Here is a 23,036-nt window from a genome sequence, read left to right on the forward strand (position 1 = left end):
GAAAGAGAAAGATAGAAAGACGCAAGTCAAGCCATGTACTACTGTTATGCATCCAAGTTTGAGTGAATTTCATTTAGTTCTTAATGTTTCAATTTGATCAGTTTATAACCCCTATTGTTTGCACATTGTGGCAATGTTAATTGTTAATATCTGTTTAAATGGTGGTCACCGATCTATCTTACTTAAATTAGAATTTAAAAGGAGTGTGGATATTGCTACAATCTGTAAATGTTAGAGTAAATTGATCAAATTATAATATTACAGACCAAAAGTGAAGTTCAGTCAAAATATATCGATGCAAACTTGTAATTGACTTCATATATTAATTACTTCACAAGTTTCTCATGCTGGGGTAATGCAGGGTAGACAGCTTCATGTAAACTTGCTACAACAGTAAGACAATTGCAAGAGACATAGGATTCATCTATCTCAAGATAGGAATGCCTACAAAGTATGACAGTAGCAATTAACTCTTCCGCCAGATCGATTGCCCAGAAGGCAAATGATTAAACAGTTTTCAGCCTTGTAAATAGATGATTGCGAACTTATCAAAAGCTTGAGGCTGTTTTGCTAATCCTCTTTTTTAAACTATGAATACAAGATACCCATTTTACACAACTAGAATGATCCAAATTGCTTTGCCTGCGATTGTTCTTGTTCTTTTGCTCTGCTGTATATGTCTTGATTGTAGTGATGTGATGATTTACTTCAACCAGGCTGGTATTATAATAGGTCCCACCATTCTAGGGCGGTATGTGACGTTTATGCGTTACTTGTTCCCTCCAGAAGGCAGAGTGACTCTTCAAATATTTGCAAATTTGGGTTTCATGCTTCACTTCTTCATACTAGGAGTTCAGTTAAATGCAAACTTACTGAAAAAGGTAGGAACTAATGCTGCACTAATAGGGAGCCTGGCTTTTGCTATGCCTTATGTTATTGGTGGCTTGTCCTACTTGACCATGCGCTCCCTAATGCCTATGGACCAGACATTAAGAACTGGCCTTGTAGTGGTAGTGACAGCGAATTCCCTTTCTTCCTTTCCTGTCATTATCAGCCTCCTTTCTGAGTTAAATATTCTCAATTCGGAACTGGGACACTTAGCCATCTACACCTCGATGGTCAGTGATTTGTGCTGCGTGTGTATGGCTACAACTTTGACAACAGTTGGTGCGTTCCGCGAACACTCCAAATGGAATTCGTTATCATCTATGTTCTGGATGGTCTTCTTTGTTTTTGTTGTTCTTTTTGTTTTGCGGCCTTTCATACTATGGTTAACCAAAAATACCCCAGAAGGACAACAGTTGGAGGAGTTTCACTTCTTTGTCATTCTTGTACTTGTCTTTGGGTGTGCCTTCTGTAGCCAGTATCTTGGCCGGCAATCTGCATTTGGCCCTTTATTGTTGGGCATTGTCTTGCCTGAAGGACCACCGATAGCGACAACCGTGGTAAAGAAGCTCGACACCGTCACAAATGGGCTGTTCATTCCCGTTTTCTTTGCGATTAGTGGCTTGACTACAGACTTAATGGCCTTCCGAGGACGGAGAGCTTTGGCCATAACCGAGTTAGTCATCATTATGGGATATGTAGGGAAGTTCGTGGGCACACTTCTGCCTGCACTTTATTTCGGAGTTCCTTTCCAGGATGCTACATCTCTTGCTCTAATCATGTGTTGCAAAGGCATCATCGATGTTGCTATATATAATGCATGGAGGGACGGCAAGGTGATTCGATAACCCCCTGCCCCTATCTAGTTCTGTAGATTTGTTTCTTCCAATTGGCAAATTTTGTGGGCTTTTCATTATTTTGCTAATTTATGTACCTGCTTATTCAATCTTGCACAGATCATGGATGACCTTTGTTTTGGCCTTCTCTTAATTACAATGCTGATTGTAACCGGCATTGCCAGAATTATGGTAGGTCGTCTCTACGATCCATCGAGGAGGTACACAGCCTACGGGAGAAGGACCATTCTCAACTCTAGCAACAACAGCAGGCTCCGGATTTTGGTCTGTATCCAAAACGAAGAACATGTCCCGGGCCTCATAAACCTCCTTGAAGCCTCTAATCCCACGAGGTTCAATCCCATTACAGTCTTCGTTCTACAATTGAGTGAACTCACTGGCCATGCAGTCGCTTCGCTTGTTCCCCACTACCATCTGAAGAAAGTTACATCTCAGGCCACCAGTTCTGAACACATTGTCAACGCCTTCAACAGATATGAGCAGCGCCAACAAGGGAGTGCTCTGGTGCAGCACTTCAACGCAATTGCGCCGTATTCAAGTATGCATGACGACGTATGCAGTTTGGCACTGGACAAGAGTACCACCATTGTAATCCTTCCTTACCACAAGCAATGGACAATATTTGGATCAGTGGGAGCAACAAACCGTTCTATTAAATATGTCAACGGCAAAATCATGAACAAGGCTCCTTGCTCTGTTGGCTTCCTGATTGACCGTGGCCAACTAGGTGGTAACCCCTCTGTCGTAATAGGGAAGACATTTTATCGAATCGCCTTACTCTTCTTTGGCGGTGTGGATGATTTGGAGGCACTTGCCTATGGCAGACGCATGGCTGAGCATCCGAATATCAGCTTCACACTGGTTAGATTCAAACACGAAAAAGTGCCCACCAAAAAGGGGGAGGTTAATCCTGAACACGAACTGTTACGTGAGTACATGATCAGAGCAGCAATGAGCAAGGAGAAAAACCAGTACAGAGAGGAGACTGTGAAAGACGGGTCTGAAACTACGCAGATAATACGTTCTATGGAGGATGGTTTTGATTTGGTGATTGTGGGTTGCCACCATGATCCAGAGTCACCACTTTTATTAGGCCTAATGAATGCAGATTGGGTGGAGTGCCCTGAGCTTGGGGTCATCGGAGACATTCTAGCCGCTACAGATTTTACATTTTCAGTTTTGGTGGTGCAGCAACAGCCACCAACATCCACTTGCAGCAGATCAGTACAATCGCGTGTCTTTCCTGCTTCCTTTGATGATGAAGGAGATTGTCCACCACCTCACTCTACAAATCCAATAAGTAGTGATGAGTCAAAAAGATGCCCAGTCTAGCATGTCCTTCACTTTCAGTGTAGTGTTTTTCTGTAGAAATAGGAGGTCTGCTTTTGTTTTTATCAAACAAAGTGTATATTGTTTTAGCGCCAAGAGTTCTTCTATGTACAGAATGATGAAGAAGAGACACGTGAGAAAATCTTATTTATACTCAATTTTCTTAAGTTTCTGATTCCATTTATTGACATAGTCAATTGTTTAGGGTGTAAAAGGTTTTATTCTCAGATTCGTTAATTGCTCCGATTTTAGGTTTTAAATGAACACGATGGAAATGACATATCTTTCTACAACATGGTGGACTTTTGATAGTTAAAGAAATCCAAATCGAGATAATTATGAAGTTAAAGTTTGTCACAAATGCCTCCATCTTCGACTTTTTTTTTTCCATTAGTAAGACCTCAATCTCCTCTAATAGACTTAACAGAAAATGCAATCTTTCATATGAACCTAAATTAGATTTCCTATCAAAGGCAGACATTCAAACTTAATGTGTGTTTGAAGGCGGAGAATAAGTTTATAATTTACACAAAATTCAGGATTTATGGAATGCCATATAATGTAGATTTTTCTATAAAATTGATGTAAGTTTACGAATGAAAATAACCATACGTTACAACGTGATTCATTTTCGAGTTCTAGAATGTCTCTTTTCTCGGACAGTCTCTACATCAAAATAATTTTGGCCAACTCATTCTTTCTGTATAACCATTTTCTCTAGAAAACCAATGCCGTTCTTTCTGTATAACCCTTTTCTCTAGAAAACCAATGCCAGTCAGTCAACCTTAATGAATCTGACAAATAAATTATTGTAGAGTACTGGAATACAGTCATGTGGCATAGAAAAGAAATGAAAAAAGCATTCAAACACAAACAAATTATCAACTACTTAATCAGACTTTTTTTCGATCAACTCAGACTGTTTTCATAATATTTGTACCAAACCCAATAACGAGAGCCTGCATAACTGACTTCGGTTGCCTTGGCAAATTCCGTGTTTCTACTCATCTGTCACATTATACCCTTTGAATGTAAACGAACTTTGGTTTCTAGAAATTCAAAGTCTATGCTGGAAGGTTAATAAACACATTACTGTTACATATGCCTTACACATTTTCTCAAGGCAAAACATATTTATATATTGGGTTTAACTTTGCAGAAGGGAAAACAAAACTTACATCGCCACCTTTGCCTTTTTTTTAAAAAAATCGAGAGAGAGAGAGAGAGGAGGCTGCTAGGCACGGAACCATGGCGTCGGGCAACCTAACTTTAACGCTCAAGAACATGACTCAGTGTGTTGAGTTCCCTCCTCACGTACATTCGGCGGGCATTTTCAGCTACAAAACATCTGCCGGGATACCGTATACCCTTCCTAATCTGGAGATGCAGATGGTCTTAATCTTTTGCATGACACAAGCCTTTTATTTCGTTTTGAGATATTTTGGAGTTCCAAGATTCAGCACCCAAGTTATTGTACGTGCTTCTTTCTCTCTCTTATTTTAAAAGAATTATTGTTTGTATTATATTTACTGACCACAAATTATTGTACGTTGTTAAATGACTTTTTGAGTTCCATTGTCATGAACCTGTTATTCTTTTGTCCTTGGATTATTTAATTGTATTGTCACTGAATCAATGAGATGATTTCTTGTTGAGCAGACAGGCATAATCCTCGGCCCTACACTGCTTGGACACTTCAAATTTTTCGGGCAATACCTGTTTAATGTAAACAGTCAAGAAATACTTGGTGTGCTGGCTGAGTTTGGTTATGGATTCTTTATGTTTGTCATTGGGGTGAAAATGGATTTGGGAATGATCAACAGGACAGGGCAAAAGGCCTTGTGCGTCGGTGTGGCATGCGTTGTGGTGCCTTTGGTAGTCGGTATGCTTGTTCAAACCAAGCTCACCTCTTCTTTCTTCAACCTAACCGAACAAGAAATGTTCAGGCTTCCATTTGTGAATGTGATAAATTGTATGACTCCGTTTCCAGTTGTTGCTCTTCTCCTTGAGCAGCTGAAGATCTTGAATTCGGAGATAGGGAGATTAGGCATGTCTGCAGCACTGGTCAGTGACATATTTAGTGGGTTCCTGCAATTTGTGGGCAAGATGGTTAAAATGATAAAAGAGAACAGTAGAGAGGATACTATAACGATGGTGGGGGCAAGCATTGGCTATATCATCGTTGTTGTGGCCTTACTCAGACCGGCAATGTATTGGGTGATCAAGCAGACTCCAGAAAACAGGCCTGTCAAGAAAACCTATGTCAACATCATCATCATGCTTATGCTTACATCCGGGGTGCTTTCGCATATGTATGGTCAAGGTTTTCATTTTGGTCCTTATATATTTGGTTTGGCTGTCCCAGCCGGACCACCATTGGGATCAGCTATTGAAGAGAAGCTCAATTTGTTCGTTTCGGATGTGCTTCTGCCCATCTTCGTGACTGCATGTTCCATGAGGACAGATTTTTGGTCACTGAAATATTTAAGCACCGACGCTTACACCCAAGTCAATGGAATCCTCTTTGTCGTCGTTCTTGTGACCAAATTCTTTGCCTCCATTGTTCCTCCATTGTATTGCCGCATGCCCTTCAGTGATGCATTATCAATTGCTCTCATTTTGAGTTGCAAAGGCATCGTCAACCTTTCCGCCTATACTGACTACAGAGACAATCTGGTACCTGCTCCTTTTCTCTATCGAACATTTTAGTGACTGTCTCTAAAACTTAGTAAAAGAGTAATTCATGCTAGAAGAACGTATTCTCTGATCACATTGCATTAGCTAACCACTTTCTTATTAACAACTGTCTCTAATTTTTTTTGTTCTTCTTAAACAGACCATCTCAGATCCATCATTTGCTTTGGCAATTACTAGCGTTTTAGTGACTGCAACTTTTGTACCGATTGCGGTGAAGTACCTCTATGATCCTTCAAGGAAATATGCAGGCTACCAGAGAAGGAATATGATGCATTTGAAACCCAATGCTGAGCTCAAAATTCTTTCATGCATTCATAGGTCAGCCAACATGCCTGCAGTCATCAATCTACTTGATGCAGCATGTCCATCTAAAGAGAACCCCATTGCTGTCTATGTTCTTCACCTCATTGAATTAGTTGGCAGAGCCTCCCCTGTTTTTATCTCCCATCAAATGCAGAGAAAATCTTCTTCCAATGTTTCATACTCAGACAATGTCATTCTCTACTTCAATCACTTTGTTAGAGAAAATCTAGGGGCTGTATCTCTAAGCACCTTCACATCAATCTCTGCCCCAAAATACATGCATGAAGACATATGCACCGTTGCATTGGACAAGCTTGTGTCCCTAATCGTGCTCCCATTTCACCGGAGATGGTCTGTTGACGGTTCTGTGGAGTCAGAAGACAACAACACCAGGATCCTAAATTGTAGTGTCCTAGATAGAGCCCCATGCTCTGTTGGAATCCTTGTTGACCGCGGCCATTTAGGCCAGTCCTCCATTGTAGCACCCGGGTCATCCTTCTCTGTGGCTATAATCTTCTTGGGAGGTAAAGATGATAGGGAGGCACTAGCATTTGTGAAAAGAATGACCAACGACTCGACGATTAGCCTAACTGTGATCCGGCTTGTTGCCTCGGCTGATGAAGTTGATGGTTCGAAATGGGATAATGTACTTGATGCAGAGGAATTAAAGGGTTTTCGATATAATGATGTGCGGGAGGGGTTTGTGATATACTTGGAGGAAGTTGTAGAAGATGGACCTCAGACGGCTTTATTTCTTCGGTCTATTGTGGATGACTATGACCTAATTATAGTCGGGAGAAGGTTTAATGTGAATTCTCCTCAGACATCAGGGCTTTCAGAATGGAGTGAATTTCCAGAGCTAGGGACTATAGGGGACTTGCTTGCCTCACCAGATATCACTTGCAGAGCTTCTATTCTAGTGGTACAGCAGCAAAAGATGGTGACACAATAACATGGCTGCCTGCCCCTGCCTGGCTTAAGTTCAAGACTTTTAATTTATTAAGTATTTTAGCCTCACTGCCCAAGTACAAAGATGTTCATCACCATGAGGATGATTATGTGAGCGCTTGAATCCTTAGCATTTAGGAAAAATTTCATTGACATTCTTTTTTCATGTATCAAGACTAAGAAATGTTCTCTCCTATTGACCTGATTTATTTGCATCAAATTTCTAAGTTTCAAAGCTTTCAAAAAGAGAAAATATGTAGGCAATATAACAGTTCAGAACAGAGAAAACGCCTATGGATGATATTAATTATCTCTGAATAATATTAGGACGAACGAATTCAAAGTGTAAAAATTGTTTAAGAGAAGTGATCCATATCCATAGCACCTTCGCCTTGGTCCCAGGCTAGATGATGGTGGCGGTTTCGGGTGTATCTTCTGAAAATATGGGGGTTTTTCTCTTTTTTTTTCCACTTTTACACGATGGGTGGGTAAGGCTTACAAAGTATGTCTCCAGTTTTTTCACGTTCATTCTTTTACGTTTTGTTGTTGTTGAGGGAAAATAGAAGTTCATTGAATCAGACAGGGCAATTACAGAAATTGTACATCAAGGAAATCCCTAATCAAGGAGGGTATTTTGGAAGGTAGTAAGGGAAAAAAGGAATGTGAATCGGATCAATTACTCCCCCTAGTTGATCTGATTTCTGATTTCTAATTTTGAGTGTATGTGATTATGGATTTTGAGGTAGAGTCTATATATATATATTGGGTAAATATCACGAGCTGTCTCCACACATGAAGGGTGGGATTAATCCCAACTCGGGGTTCGGCTTGCCTCTGGCAACAAAGTGCTTTCAATGAGTTTCGAACACCTGCCATTGAGGCACCAGATAGCTCGCCAGCTGGAGGTGGCAATTTGAATATAATATTTAAAGAGAATATTCGAGCGCCTAGGAGCTAAGCGGGTTTCTTTTTTTTTTTTTTTTTTTATAACCTTATTTACCAAGTATAGCCGTGCGGCTATACTGAAGTCCTTTTATAAATTTTAAATATAAAAAAATCCATGATTTTCTTTTATCTATAGGAATAGTTTAGAGTATTGTCCATTACTGTTAGATAATTACCTGATTCTCTATTGTCCGTTTTTTATTTTTTTACTTTTTCACAGTCATTACCTATATAAAGAATAATACTTGTATTAAACATGTACATATGTATTATTTTTATTCAATAATATGTGAAAATTATGTGTATAATATGTGAATTTTGTTTGTATTATTAAAAATTTTGTAAAAAACTATATGTATTAAACATTACAAATACATACGTACGTGTACAATATGTGTATTGTGTGTTTGCTTTTAAAAAAATATGTATTTTATGAAGTTTTTAAAACTTGTACAGAAAATGGAAGTATTATTGAAAAATACATATTAAAAAAATTAAAAAATTATATATTGGCCAAACTTTTCATTTGTAACTTCCCAAAATTTTGCTGAATGAAACACGTACGTGTTTTATTCGTATTTTTTATGTTACGTATTTTACTAAATATGAGAGGCTAAGATTATTTCTTACTTGTTGTAACAAAAATGCAAGATGGTGATTTTGCAATCTCTTTTCCAACTAGAACAACAATTTCAAACAAAGATTTACAAGTATAATAGTAAGAGGTGGTAGTATTCTTCATGTAAACTGAAGCAATTACCAAGGCCACTCCAACTCAGGATGCAATTCTCTACGACAAAGAATGCAGTCATAGAATTTAGTAGCACTCGAGAGAACAAGGTAGATCAAAGGCAAACATTCCCACAGAAAAAATATAAAAAATTGAACTCTCAGATTGAAGATAGATTTGTAGATGGAAAGAGGCGGTGGAATTACGCTAGGGAAAAGAGAAGATTCGGGTGCCTAATCGCTAGGCGAGTCCCTTTTTTTTTAAATTTTTTAAAGAAATAATATAGCCGCGTGGCTATACTTTTTAAATTTAATATTTAAAGAGAATATCCGGGCACCTAGGAGCTAAGAGAATCCCTTTAAAATAAATAAATAAATAAATAAATAGTATAGCCGAGCGGCTATACTGGGGAGTTCCTTTTTTATTTTTAATTTTTTTAATAAATAGTATTGCCACGCGGCTATACTATTTGAATTTAATATTTAAAGAGAATATTCGGGGGCCTAGGCCCTAAGCGGGTTTTTTTTAAAAAATAAATATGGCTATACTCTTTAACCCTATTTAAACAGTATAGCCGGGCGGCTGTATTGAAGTTTTTTTTTTTTAGTAATAAATTTTTTTGTCCCTGATTTTCTTTTATCTATATTTGTAGTCTAGAACATTATTCATTACTATTAGGCAATTACCCTAGTCTCTATTTTGCCTTTTTAATTTTTTACATTTCCACAGTTATTACCCATATAAAGAATTTAACATTTTGGCGTTTAATACTCGTATTATACATGTACATACATATTTTTCAATAATACTTTCGTTCTCCGTACACGTCTTAAAGACTTCATAAAATACACGATTTTTTTAAAAGCAAACATACAATACACGTACGTAAGTATTTATCATGTTTAATACACGTAGTTTTTTACAAAATTTTCAATAATACACAAAAAATTCATGTATACACATAATTTTCACATATTATTGAAGAAAAATAATATATATTAAAATATTATATAGTGGCCGAACTTTTCAGTTCTATTCTAACTTCCCAAAATTTTGCAGAATATACGTGTTTTATTTGTATTTTTCCGGTTTCGTATTTTACTAACTATGAAAGAAAGTGAGAGGCTAAGATTATTTCTTACTTGTTGTAACAAAAATGCACGATGATGAGAGGCTAAGATTATTTCTTAAGTGGGCCCAAGCCACATACATGTCTGGGCCTTGCTGAGCGGGTTGTGGTGTGGATGGGTACGAGGGGTCTATAAGGCCCATTGATGGTTCAAAAGGTGGAGGTTTTGAGGTTCTTGGGAGCACCAAAACCCAAGCCCACTTTCTTAAGCCCAACACATGGGTAATCAATAGAGAAATTCCAGCACCCTTTTGCTTGAGATCAAACCAGGATCACCCAATTCAAATTGAAACCTTTAAACTCCAATTTACATGGATATATATAGGCCGCTGGAAGAGATAAGCCTCAACCTTTCATAAGCCTTAACCTTTTTGTTTGACCAATGCCTTTACCCAGCTTTACCCATATGAGCGCACATAGGAAAAGAGAAAGGAAAACCAAGCCAGAGCGTTGCCTGAAAATGAATCCTCTGCAAGGTCTAATTGCAAGAAGGTTTTGAGGCACCAGAATGTTTTGTCTCAATAACCATGGGCTGAGCTTGTTTTAAGAAATTTCGCTCGAAAGGGCTAAGTGTGAGAAAAAGATAAGAAAATGGAGGAAATGACTTGGCCAAAGAGGGATAACCCAACTAGGTTTTTTGGGGAAGAAGAGGGTTTCCAGGACCTATGAAAGAAGGCCACGAGTTAACTAGCAGAACCAACTCAAGAAGAGCGAGCAAGCCTCTCCTCCAATTGCTGGAAACATCAAGCCCAAACACCATCATTTCCACCTTCTTCTCTCTCTCTCTCTCTCTCTCTCTCTCTCTCTCTCTCTCTCTCTCACAGAAAGCTCTATTCCAGATCTGAAACACTCCAAGCTCTCATGCCAAGCTCATACAGTCTTTGTTCAACATAAGCAAATCATCTCCAAACATTTTCAGAGCTGTCGAAAACGTCAACACAAAACACTCATCCACTCGAAGAACAACAAAGTACTCCTTTAGGACTTGTTTCTCCTTTGGAATGCTTTGGACCTAGTTCTCGCTAACTCAGGAAAAAAAAAAGCAACAAAGGCTTGATTCACCACTCTATGACGGTCTAAAAATCAACAAGCTCAGCCAAGCCTTCCAACGGAAAAAGACCCCAATACAATGATAAAAGACCTATTTAAAGACTTCTCTTATCGTAACCGTTTAACCCACGCTCGCATCTTAATACTTCCTAATAATTAAAGACTCTTCATCAACCCACTAATATATAAAACTGAACTGATAATTTATTCAATTCACTAATACATGAACTTATTAAATCAGAGAATAAGAAAAGACTCAACATAATAGCATATTGAAACTTCTTGAATGCATATTTGGTTTAGTTCTCCAACACTCCCTCCCGACATTTAAGAAAGTATCCAAGCACAATCTCTTCTCCACCAGGTCACCAGCACCAAAAATCAAAGATATCCAGTGAGTTGAATGACTTCACCTCCAGCTAAGCCTTAGAGAAGATGAACCTAATCGTACACAACCCTGAAAAAAAACAGGGAGAAATCCTATCCCAAGCTACGGCTAGGGAGAGAAACAAAACCCTGCACAAGGCAAGGAGAAACAAAAGCCAACAAAAAAGCTGGAAGGGAAAACTCTCCACAACATATCGGGGGGCAGAGATCCTGGAATCAAAGATTCCTTGTTTTGACTATGAGAATCTGGGAGTCCAAAAAGGAAATCAGGTGGTAAAGGATCTTTGGGTTGCTGGGTTTCTAGAGAGAGGAACATTTGAGAAAATTATTTTTTGGTGAAGATTGCGATCGTGAGGAGCCTGGCTTTTTCTACTTAAATCCAGCATTTGTCTGAGTTCACCTTGCATTTTAAATACACTATTTTTTTTTTTTTCAATACAAGCGATAGTCTAAACTACAAAGGGGAGGAAGATTTCTCACATACACACACTATCAAGACATCATGGGGGTTCGAACATGAGATCACTGATATGCAAGTCTAGACCTTTTCCCACTAGTCTGAGTTCACCTTGCATTTTAAATACATCCCACATTTTAATTAACGTTCTCATCATTTTTAAGAAAACACAACATGCCTTCAAAAAATTTCCCCTATACCAACACTAGCAAAGCCAACATGCATAATTCAGTCCATACCACAAATTAACCCAACACTCTTGCATATTTACGTATCAAGAATGAGGGAAATAAGGAATTTAGGAATTTAGGAATGGGAAAAGTAAGGAATCGAGGAATTTAGGAATGTAGGAAGTAAGAAATTGGTATAGAAAATATGGAATTAGCACAAGAATAGAAATTGCAAAGTTGTATAAGGTTATCTTTGGAAGACAGTAAGAGAGAGCATGAATGAGAATCAGATCACTTATCCTTCCACCTAGTTGATATGATTACTAATTTTAAGGGTATGTGATTACGATTTTTAAGGTGGGACCAGTATTTTTTTCTCATCCTTATGTGTTAGTAAACATATATGTGAAAGTCTAAAATTGGAATCATTCATTTTCTTCCCATACTCATTAATGATAAGTAAACATGAATGATTCTAATTTTAATTGCTTTCCCATGTTTGGTAAGTCCAGGCATAGGAAATCGTTTCCTGACCCATGGGAAAATAGGGGGGAAAGTGAAGCCATCCTCCCAACTTGAGTTTTGTTTTCCCTCCTCATGCGAAAGTTTGGGAAAATAAGCCAATATTAAATAAACATTTTTCATGACAATTTTGTCTCCATTAACAATTTAGAATTACAATAAATCATTAAATGCATTCTTTTTTTATTTGATTTAATATGGGTATAATTGAAAATTTATACAACCTTTGTTTTCCATTCATACTCAAAACAAACATGGGAAATGAAATAAAGTGATATCTCTCGGTTACTTTCCCAGCGTTACCAAACATAGGAAATGAATTTTCCATTTCCCATCCATTGGGAAATGACATGAGAAATGATTTCCCCTCAAATTCATTTCGTGAACCAAATAGGGCTTAGGTTAAGGAGTTTTTGTAACATGCTCTTGAGTTTTTACAAGCCTTCTTCGTTGGAAAATTGAAAAACTTTTTAATACTGCACAAATCAAACATGAGAATAATATATAACCTTTTATGGTCCTCATATCAAATATGGGATTTGACATCCTCCATTCCCATCTCGTGGTATTAGACACATGAGAATTTCATCCTCAAGAAGTCCATGAACCACCAAACATACCCTAAGGTTGGCGGTGATTGTGTAATTTCTTTGTGCAAATTTTCGCACTGGGAATATTCGCATGTAGATTCTTCTCCCTTCGAGCTTCATTTTCTCTCTTCTTCGATTCCTGAAAAATGAGCATGAGTAAATAAACCACACCCAGGGGGTGTTAACCAAAGGTCCTCCGATGCCTAAATTAGTTCGATTGGATCTTGATAAATATACGACAATAGCTAAAGTTGATGGAGGTATTCTCTCACGGGGAGAGCCAGGTGGCTGGAGTCGTGTGTGAGGATGGCCGGAGCCGTGAGGTAGAGAGAGCCAAGAGTGACGTGAGAGAAACAGAGCTTTGGCTAGGGTTTTAGAATTACTTTGAATGCTTGGTGTGGCCATGTATTTATAGCTAGGCTCCTTATGTGCTAGGGTTTTGCAAAGAATATTTTCCTATTAGGAAGGAAAATATTATTTCCCTTAAATGGAGAGATTGATTCAATTAGGAATTTCACATAGCATTTAGGAGATATTCTTCTTGTCCACATAGCGCCTTGCGATTAGAGCGCCAAGATATTTGCTCCCACATAATTCACATTCAATTTAGAGCCATACTTTGATATATTTGTACAATTAATCATATTATAAGAAACTTGGCAACCAAAAAAATCATATTATAAGAAACGTAATTTCCACTTCAAAAAAGTGCAACGCATCATGCTCATCATGCTCTATCCATCACCTCTATACTTCACTTCCTCCAAGCTTTTACGTAGGGTGTCTCATCCATCCATGCATACAACTAGCTATCTCTAAATGCCCCTGCATTTCTGTCTAAAAACTTGAAGCCTCTACAAGACTTAACAGAAAAGGGCAAACTTTCATATGAACCTAATCCAGATCTCCTAGCAAAAGAATTGTCTAGACAAGCAAATTCATGTTTTTGAATGTAGAAAATAATTTATTATTTTTTTTTTTTGGCTAAATGAAAGGGTGATTGCATTCATAAATCACACCACAAGGGCATGAGAAATACAAATACGATAGCCATAAGGGTCAGTAACTACCCACAAAGAGTTAAAACCAATACGGAAGAATCCAACGACAACATTAAACTCATATGGTACACCTCCACTCAAAGCCACATCAGCATAAGCACCTCAAATCTAGAAAAGACAAGTATAACACTCATAAACGGGAACTCTCCACCACAAACATGTATCAAACTCGAACAGAGTTGATGCACTTATTACAGCACAAACAACTCACACACAACAAAGCCAACTCAAGCCCACAACTAAGGCTTGGTAGAAGGCAGACCTGAAAAGAAAACTGTGGAGAAGAGGACAATAACACCATCGAAATTGTTGTCACTCAAGAACCTAAAACCAAAAAAAACAAAAAGAACCAACCGAAAAACCCTAAATGAGATCCAAGGAGATATGTGCACAAAAATCCAAGATCCACGCAAATCTGGGCACAAAAAACCATCCACGCAGATCTGGTACAATGAGCCTCCCCACAACCAAAACCCCAAGTAGTAAATGAGGAAGGGAGAGAGAGAGAGAGAGAGAGAGAGAGAGAGAGAGAGAGAAGAAGGAGGAGCAATGGCCTCCTCTCCCTCCCTCTCCCTCCTCATACTGAGACGCTTTGAAGTAGGGTTGAGAGAGAGGTGTGATAATGTAGAAAATAAACTTGAAATTTACACCAAATTCAGAATTTATTAAAGGAAATGTCAAATTACGCGGGAAAAAAACCGTATTATGTGAAGGAAAAAAAAAAAATCTTGGAATTTGGGGTCATAAATCCCAAAAAGAAACCTTGAAATTTGAGATCATAAATCCCAACTTCAAATTATCATAAATAATTTTATCAAAAATCTAGAGAGAATATTGTTAGGGAAAAAAAAACAACTAACGCCACCACCCATTTAAACAAATGTGCTTTCTAATATATGCTGGAAGGTTAATGAAACCGCATTACTGTTACATATGCCCTACATATTCTCAAGGCAAACATATTGAGTTTAACATTGCAAGGGAAAACCCAACTTGCATATCCCTACCTTTGCCTTTTTGATCAAAAGAGAGAGAGACCCAGAGAGAAAGGCTGCCAGGCACGAAACCATGTCGTCCGGCAACCTAACATTACCCCAAGAGAATATTACTGAGTGTATTGAGTTCCCTCCTAACATACATTCGCCGGGCCTTTTCAAATACAAAACAGCTGCTGGGATACCATATACCCTTCCCAATCTAGAGCTGCAGATGGTCTTAGTTTTTTTCATGACGAAAGCCTTCTATTCCGTTTTGCGCTATCTTGGAGTTCCAAGATTCACCACCCAAATTATCGTACGGGCTTCTTTCTATCTCTCTTATTTTTATAGAATTATTTGTAACACAATGAATAGATAGCAATGTAGTTGGTAAATATAACATTACTCTTTTGACATATATATATTTTATATACTAACCAAATCGTCTAGTGGCACCCGGTCTCCATTTCGTTGAACTATATGTTTTAAATTCAAATCTCATGATGAACAACAACTATTGAATAACAAAAAATATATCTGAATGTTTGAGATGATTTCTTGTTAAGCAGACAGGCCTAATCCTCGGCCCTACATTCCTTGGGAAACTACCAGTATTGAAGCAATACCTGTTTAATCTACAGAGCCAAGAAATACTTGGTGTGCTTTCTGAGTTTGGCTATGGACTCTTTATGTTTCTCATTGGAGTGAAAATGGATTTGGGAATGATAAACAGGACAGGGCAAAAGGCCCTGTGCAGCGGTATTGCATGCGTCCTCGTTCCTTTGGTAGTCGGTATGCTTGTCCAAACCAAGCTCACCTCTTCTTACTTTAAACTAACCGCCAACGAAATGTTCAAGCTTCCATTTATGACTGCAACACATTGTTTGACTCCCTTTCCGGTTGTTGCTTGCCTTCTTGAGGACCTCAACATCTTGAATTCAGAGATTGGGAGATTAGGCATGTCTGCAGCATTGGTCAGTGACATGTTTAGTGTGTTTCTGCTATTTCTGGGCACATTAGCTAAAATGGTAGAAGAGAGTTCTGCACGGAGGTCTATGTTGGGCATAGGATCCAGCATTGGCTATATCATCGTTGTTGTGGCCATACTCAGACCGGCAATGTATTGGGTGATCAGGCAGACCCCTGAAAACAGGCCTGTCAAGAAAGCCTATCTCAATATCATCATCATCGTTGTGCTTTCATCTGGGGTGCTTTCGCACATGTATGGCCAAGGTTTTCATTTTGGTCCCTTTATACTTGGTCTGGCTGTCCCAGCCGGACCACCATTGGGATCAGCCATTGAAGCCAACCTCGGTTTGTTCGTCTCTGATGTGCTTCTGCCCATCTTTGTGACTATAAGTTCCATGAGGACAGACTTTTTGTCGCTTAAATATTTTAAAACTGACGCATTCACGCACGTCAATGGAATCCTCATCCTCGTCGCTCTTGTGGCCAAATTCTTAGCCTCCATTGCTGCTCCATTGTACTGCAACATGGCCTTCAGTGATGCATTGGCAATTGCTTTCATTTTGAGTTGCAAAGGCATTGTCAACCTTGCCGCCTATACCAATTTCAGAGACAATCAGGTACCCCTCTATCCAACATTAAGGAACCCCTTTGTCTATAGAACTTGGTAAAAGTTGAGTAATTAATGATCGATGGATGTATTTTCTGATCACGTTAGCTACATTATGCGACAATTGTTGTATCTATTAATAATCAAACACAACAATTGTTGTAACAAGTGTCACGTGGAATATCCCACCCGTGATAATATCATGTGGTAAGAAAATATGTATGATTCCTCTCCGAGCAAAATCATACTTTGGTTTGGTAAGAAAATAATACCTTTTTTTTTTCTTTTTTTTTTACACAGACCATCAATGACCCAACATTTGTTTTGGCAATTACTAGCGTATTAGTGACTGCAACTGTTGTACCGATCGCGGTGAATTTCCTATATGACCCTTCAAGGAAGTACGCAGGCTACCAGAGAAGGAATATGATGCATTTGAAACCCAATGCTGAACTCAAAATACTTGCCTGCATTCATAGGTCCACTAACATGCCTGCAGTCATCAATCTACTTGATGCAGCATGTCCATCTATAGAGCACCCCATTGGTGTTTATGTTCTTCACCTTATTGAATTAGTTGGCAGGGCCTCCCCTATTTTCATCTCCCACGAATTGCAGAAAAAAACTGTCTCCAATGTTTCATACTCAGACAATGTCATTCTTTACTTCAATCAGTTTGTAAGGGAAAATCTAGGGGCTGTTTCTCTAAGCCTCTTCACAACAATCTCTGCACCAAAATACATGCATGAAGACATATGCACCCTTGCATTGGACAAGGTTGTATCCTTAGTCGTGCTCCCATTTCACCGGACATGGTCTATTGACGGGTCAGTGGAGTCAGAAGACAACAACATCAGGACCCTAAATTGTAGTGTCCTAGATAGAGCCCCATGCTCTGTTGGAATTCTTGTAGACCGCGGCTATTTAGGCCGGTCCACCTCCATTGTAGCACCTCAGTCATCATTTTATGTGGCTATAGTCTTCTTGGGAGGTAAAGATGACCGGGAGGCATTAGCATTTGCCAAAAGAATGGCCAAGGACCCAACGATTAGCCTAACTGTGATTCGGCTTGTTTCCACGACTAATGAAGGTGTTGACTCGGATTGGGATAGTGTACTTGATGCAGAGGAGTTGAAGTGTTTTAGATATAATGATGTGGATGAGCGGTATGTGATGTACATGGAGGAAGCTGTGAAAGATGGGCCTCAGACAACTTTTTTACTGCGGTCTATTGCGGATAAGTATGACCTTATTATAGTAGGGAGAAGGTATGAGGTACACTCCTCTCAGACAGTAGGGCTTTCAGAATGGAGTGAATTTCCAGAGCTAGGGACTGTAGGGGATTTGCTTGCATCTCCAGATTTCAATTGTCGAGCTTCTATTCTGGTGGTACAGCAGCAAAGGATGATGAGACAATAAAGTCTCCTGGCTGTCCAAGTGCAAGAGTTCTCAGCCTTTTAGCCTCACTGGGTACAAAGTTATATTTACGGATATTCAAGTCAATACTCATCATCATGAGCATGTCTTTGGACGATTAAGTGATGGCTTGAATTCAAGTGAGGATTTTGGGTATGTGACTTATGAGTTAGAGTGATGACGATGAAGATTTCTACTAACTAATGTTGTCAAGGACGGTGAGAAACCAACACATTTATTAATTGTAGTTTGTGATATGAAGAAATTGGTGTTAGAATGTAGATTGGGTGAGTTTTGGGGGTGAAATTGAGCCTCTGGTTGGTTTCAACTTCTATGTCTACCCCACCGTCTCTCACTCTTCAGTTAGAAATAAAGAGCTGTAGATTCGTAGAATTTAAGACTTAAAACTTCTTTAGGCTCCATAGAATGTAAGACTAAATTTTGAATTTCAATACAAGATAGATTTTCACTTTGTTGGTTTCAGAGAATTATTTTGAATTGCAATACTAGACGCCTTCTTGGTTTAATAAGGTGTTTTTGCAACATGGATCCCAAGTCTTTGCATTTAAAATTTAAGTATTTATCCGTGCAATGCTTGTGTACCACCTCTCTAATAGAGGTGGAGCCCACCAATACAATAGAGCTATTCTCTTAGTCATTGTAGTAATCTAATGATTTGCTAGTCATGACACTTCAACTACCATAAATTTAGTTTAGTTTAACAGTCTAATAATCTAATTTTACCTTTCCAATAAAATTAAGAAGAAGAAAAAACCAAGAAACAAAATCCACCCCGTTCTAGCAATACCATCGTTGCACCGCCACTCCACTTATCAGAAAACTTTGATGTGTACTCAGATTACTATGGAAGCAAAATATCTATGGATTCTAGGTCAAATAATTAAGCCAAACAATTTGGAAATTATTTGATTCTTATCCTAATTGGGGATTTGATTAAAATCAAATCCCTAATTAAATCAATCTCTCCAAATTGGGGAAGAATAATTCATTTCTATCTGTGGAATTATTCTTCCAAAATCCTAGCCTCCGAAGCTCCTAGAAATACATGACTACACCAAGGATTAAGGTACGTCTAAACTTCTGTCTGAAACTCTGCAAAAATCCCCTCACAAACCCTAGCCGCCACACTCTTTCTCTCTCTCACACAAGGCTCTGGCCACCACACACTGCTTCGGCCACCCGGTTCTTCCCGAGAGAAATCTCCGTACCCTTTGTTGGCAATTGTTTTTCCTACAAACACTCCACCTAACTTAGGCATCAGAGGATTTTTGGCCAACATCCCCCGGTTGTGGTCTTTTACTCTATATTGTTTTGTATGGAGAAAGAGAAGCGAAAAGGAAGAAGGGATCTTTAGACGAAAATTTGCCTCCACAAATTGGTGCTTTCATTGAGAGCACGAAAAAAAATACTCAAAGGGTGCTCTAAATTCATTTTCCACACTTTGTTTCAATCAACCATGGTTGATACAAGACGTACGAAGAGTAACACCACCACAACGGGCTCGTCTCATGGTTTCATGGTGGAAACCTCATTGCAACCGCAGATGCTAGCACTTTGAAGCAGCCTCCCATGGCTACCAACACTTTCCAGCCGCCTCCTAGCACCTTGCAACCACCTCTAGCTGTTGTCCGCACATTCCAGCACCTCACAACCACTTCTTGGAGCCCAGCAAATGGTGCAAATAGCTGCTAGAATTGCATAACAGCCGTCACACTCTATCTCTCTCTCTCTCTCTCTCTCTCTCTCTCTCTCACACACGGGGCTCCAGCCACCACACACGGCTTCAGCCACCTAGTTCTCACCCTAGAAAAATCTATGTACCTTTTGTTAGCTATTGCTTTCCTACAAACACTCTACCTAACTTAGGCATCAGAGGGCCTTTGGCCAACATCCACCGGGTGTGGTCTTTTACTCCACATTGTTTTGCGATGAGAAAAAGAAGCGAAGAGGAAGACAAAATCTTCAGACGAATATTCTTCGCAGATGAAAATCCCTCGCACAACTTGGCAGAACAACCAATGGGATCGACCATTGGAAGCTGAGGAGGAAGTTAGTCGGCGACGCTCTAGGCACTGAAGACACCGACCCGAACCACTGGCCATGAAGGCATAAGATGTCGAGAGGAAGCCCAACGCAGGGAATTTGATCAAGTCAACTCATCGCCCTTTACTGACGAGGTAGAGCAGGCTACACCTCAGAAGCGGTTCACGATGCCATCCATCACATCGTTCAATGGGGACTCTGACCCCAAAAGCCATTGGAAGCACTTCAAGAGCACCATGATCCTGTACAAGGCAGACGACGTTGTGATGTGCAAGGTATTCCCAATGACCATGCATGGAGTAGCTCAGGACTGGTTTCACACTCTATCGTCCACATCGATCAGCAGTTTCAAGGAATTTGCCCTCATTTTCACAAAGAAGCACACTTCCTGCTGGACGGTCAGAAAACACCCAAACCACATCTTTAACCTACACAAGAAACCAGACGAGTCTATTCAAGACTACCTCAAAAGATTCAAGGCTCAAAAGGCGAACATTATAGGATGCGATGATCGAATTGAATCCTTGACTTTCAAGAAGGGCTTGCTAGCCGAGTACGAGCTATACCGTGAGCAGACCATCACTCTGAGCCAAACCCTGACAGAAGTCTTCGTGACGGCAGGGCACTACGCATTCTAGGACAACGATCGTATCACCGGGAAGAAAGCAAGCAAGCACAGTTCACCCCTATAGATCAAGCAGATCTGAAGATAGCAGAACAAACGGAGAAAGAAGTATATCTTATTCTTAATAGTTGAGTAGACTAGGAAAGAAATGGAATAACTACTCCCTAATAATAATCAAGGAGTCAGGATCAAGGCGAGGGAATCCGCCCGGAAGACTCCCCTAAAAAAGGTTGGAAGCCTGAGAATGACGTTGAGTTAGTACCCCTTGATCCTGGCCCGCAAGACAAACAAGCGCAAATCGGCTCTTGCTTGAACCCAAACAAGAAAGATCGAGACTAGGGAATCCGCTTGGAAGGCTCCCCTGAAGAAGGTTGGAAACCTGATGAAGACGTTGAGTTAGTGCCCTTTGATCCTTACCAGCCAAACAAAAAAACTCAGATCGGCTCGCGAATAAGCCCAAACGAAAAGGTGGAGCTAATCATTTTCCTCCAGAACAACAAAGACATGTTCGTATGGTCACCATCTGACATGTCTAGCATCGACCCGAACATAATTTGTCACCGGCTCCATGGCAATCCTGCCAACAAGCCAATGGCACAGAAGAGACACAACTTCGCCCTCGAACGAGTCGCAATCATTGAAGTCGAGATTGACAAGCTCCTAGTTGCCAGCCTCATTGAAGAGGTCTTCTACTCATAATGGCTAGCCAACATTGTTCTAGTTGTAAAACAAGAAAATGACAAATGGAGAGTTTGCATCGATCACACCGACAAAGCATGCCCTAAGGATAACTTCCTATTGCCGAGAATCGACCAGCTCTTGGATGCAACTTCCGGCAATCAGCTGCCCAGCTTCATGAACGCCTACTCCAGCTATAATCAAATCTTGATGCACAAGGATGACAAGACGAAGACCTCTTTATCATCTAGAGAGGGACTTACTGCTACAAGGTGATGCACTTTAGGTTGAAGAACGTCGGAGCAACCTACCAAAGGCTCGTGAATAAAATTTTCAATTAGCAAATCGGCAAAACCATGGAAGTCTAAGTAGACAACATGCTGGCCAAAGCCCCTGAGCGCGCAGACCACATCAAAAACCTAACTGAGGTATTTAGCCTGCTCCGCCAATGTAGCATGAAGCTGAATCCAAGTAAATGCACGTTCGGTGTATTGTCCGGCCGATTCCTGGGATACCTAGTCACTCAATGAGGTATCGAGGCACACCCGCGCTAAATCAAGGCCATTCTTGAGATGAAGTCATCTTCAACAGTGAAGGAAATACAAAGTCTGAAGGGCAGAGCAGCGGCCCTCAACCTATTCCTCTCGAGATCTACAGACAAGTGCAGACCATTCTTCAAAGCTTTGAAATAGGGACAAAAAGACAAGTGAGATGAGGAGTGCGAAGTAGCTTTCCAGAATCTGAAGACTTACTTTACTTCACCTTCCCTGCTCTCAAAGACAATTCCTGGTGAAGACTTGTTCGTGTATCTAGTAGTGTACAACTCGGCCGTCAGATTAGCTCTCATCCGAGAAGAACGGAGGGCCCAACATCCGGTATTCTACAAGTCAAAAGCTCTTCTCGATGCATAGATTCGCTACCTGAAATTGGAAAAGATTATTTTGGCCCTTGTAGTTTCCACGAGAAAGCTGCGACCCTCCTACTATGCTCTCCTAGTCATCATCACAATCAACTTTCTTTGAAATCAATCCTCTATAGCCCTAACGCTTTTCAACGACTCATGAAGTGGGGTATAGAGCTAAACTAATACGACCTCCTCTACCGGCTGAAGATTGCAATAAAAGCCCAGACTTTAGCAGACTTTATTACATAATTCACTCCATCGGCTGAAGAAGAGAAGCTTGTCAATAAAAAGAAGGAAAATTTGAGAGCAGGCAGGACCTCCTCCACCGAACCCGACCAACCCAGAGACATGTGGCAGTTGCACATAGACGAAGTGTCAAACCAAAAAGGAGTTGGAGTAGGTGTCGTCATCATCACCCCGGATAGAACCCTATTGGAGCAAGCTATTACGCTTAGCATCCCAGCCTCAAACAACAAGGCAGAGTATGAGGCATTGCTCGCTGGCTTACGCTTGACAAAAGAGCTATCAATTAAGAAGCTGGTCATCTACTCAGATTCCCACCGGATCACAAATCAAGCTTCAGGAGAATATATGGCGAAACACCCAAGGATGAGCTTGTACGTTGACAAAGTCCAAGAAACCGTTAAAGGGAATTCCTACCTTCACCATCCAATAGGTGCCCCAGGTAAAGAACGCATATGCAGACGCGCTGGCAAGCTTGAGATCAACTCTAAAT

At 39.9% G+C, this 23,036-nt stretch overlaps 3 protein-coding genes across 3 annotated transcripts in view; all 3 read left to right on the forward strand.

Moving 5' to 3' along the window:
- The window catches only part of LOC18773682 (cation/H(+) antiporter 14), a 3,949-nt gene extending 750 nt beyond the window's left edge, over positions 1 to 3,199 (forward strand). The window contains exons 2-3 of the mRNA XM_020565049.1: positions 717 to 1,721; positions 1,842 to 3,199. Of these exons, the coding sequence (XP_020420638.1) occupies positions 717 to 1,721; positions 1,842 to 3,074 (2,238 nt within the window). The 3' untranslated portion in view covers positions 3,075 to 3,199. The remainder of the gene's footprint in view (positions 1 to 716; positions 1,722 to 1,841) is intronic.
- LOC18773449 lies at positions 4,320 to 18,032 on the forward strand. Its single transcript, XM_020565052.1, has 5 exons — positions 4,320 to 4,463; positions 4,731 to 5,747; positions 5,908 to 7,011; positions 15,607 to 16,623; positions 16,914 to 18,032. The coding sequence occupies exons 1-5, from the start codon at positions 4,320 to 4,322 to the stop codon at positions 18,030 to 18,032; spliced, it is 4,401 nt and encodes a 1,466-aa protein (XP_020420641.1).
- Positions 20,261 to 20,731, forward strand: LOC109949461. The gene has a single exon (XM_020565060.1). It carries the CDS (start codon positions 20,261 to 20,263, stop codon positions 20,729 to 20,731), a length of 471 nt encoding a protein of 156 aa, XP_020420649.1.

The sequence above is a fragment of the Prunus persica genome, chromosome G6 (genome assembly GCF_000346465.2).
Source record: "Prunus persica cultivar Lovell chromosome G6, Prunus_persica_NCBIv2, whole genome shotgun sequence".
In the NCBI taxonomy this organism is placed as follows: Eukaryota; Viridiplantae; Streptophyta; class Magnoliopsida; order Rosales; family Rosaceae; genus Prunus; species Prunus persica.

Excerpts from the sequence above, each read along its gene's own strand:
- LOC109949461 (XM_020565060.1), top strand. The coding sequence starts at position 20,261 with ATGCCATCCATCACATCGTTCAATGGGGACTCTGACCCCAAAAGCCAT.
- LOC18773449 (XM_020565052.1), top strand. The coding sequence starts at position 4,320 with ATGGCGTCGGGCAACCTAACTTTAACGCTCAAGAACATGACTCAGTGT. Across the intron at positions 4,464-4,730 it reads CTAATCTGGAGATGCAGATG|ACAGGCATAATCCTCGGCCC; the intron begins GTCTTAATCTTT and ends CTTGTTGAGCAG. Across the intron at positions 16,624-16,913 it reads CCAATTTCAGAGACAATCAG|ACCATCAATGACCCAACATT; the intron begins GTACCCCTCTAT and ends TTTTTTACACAG.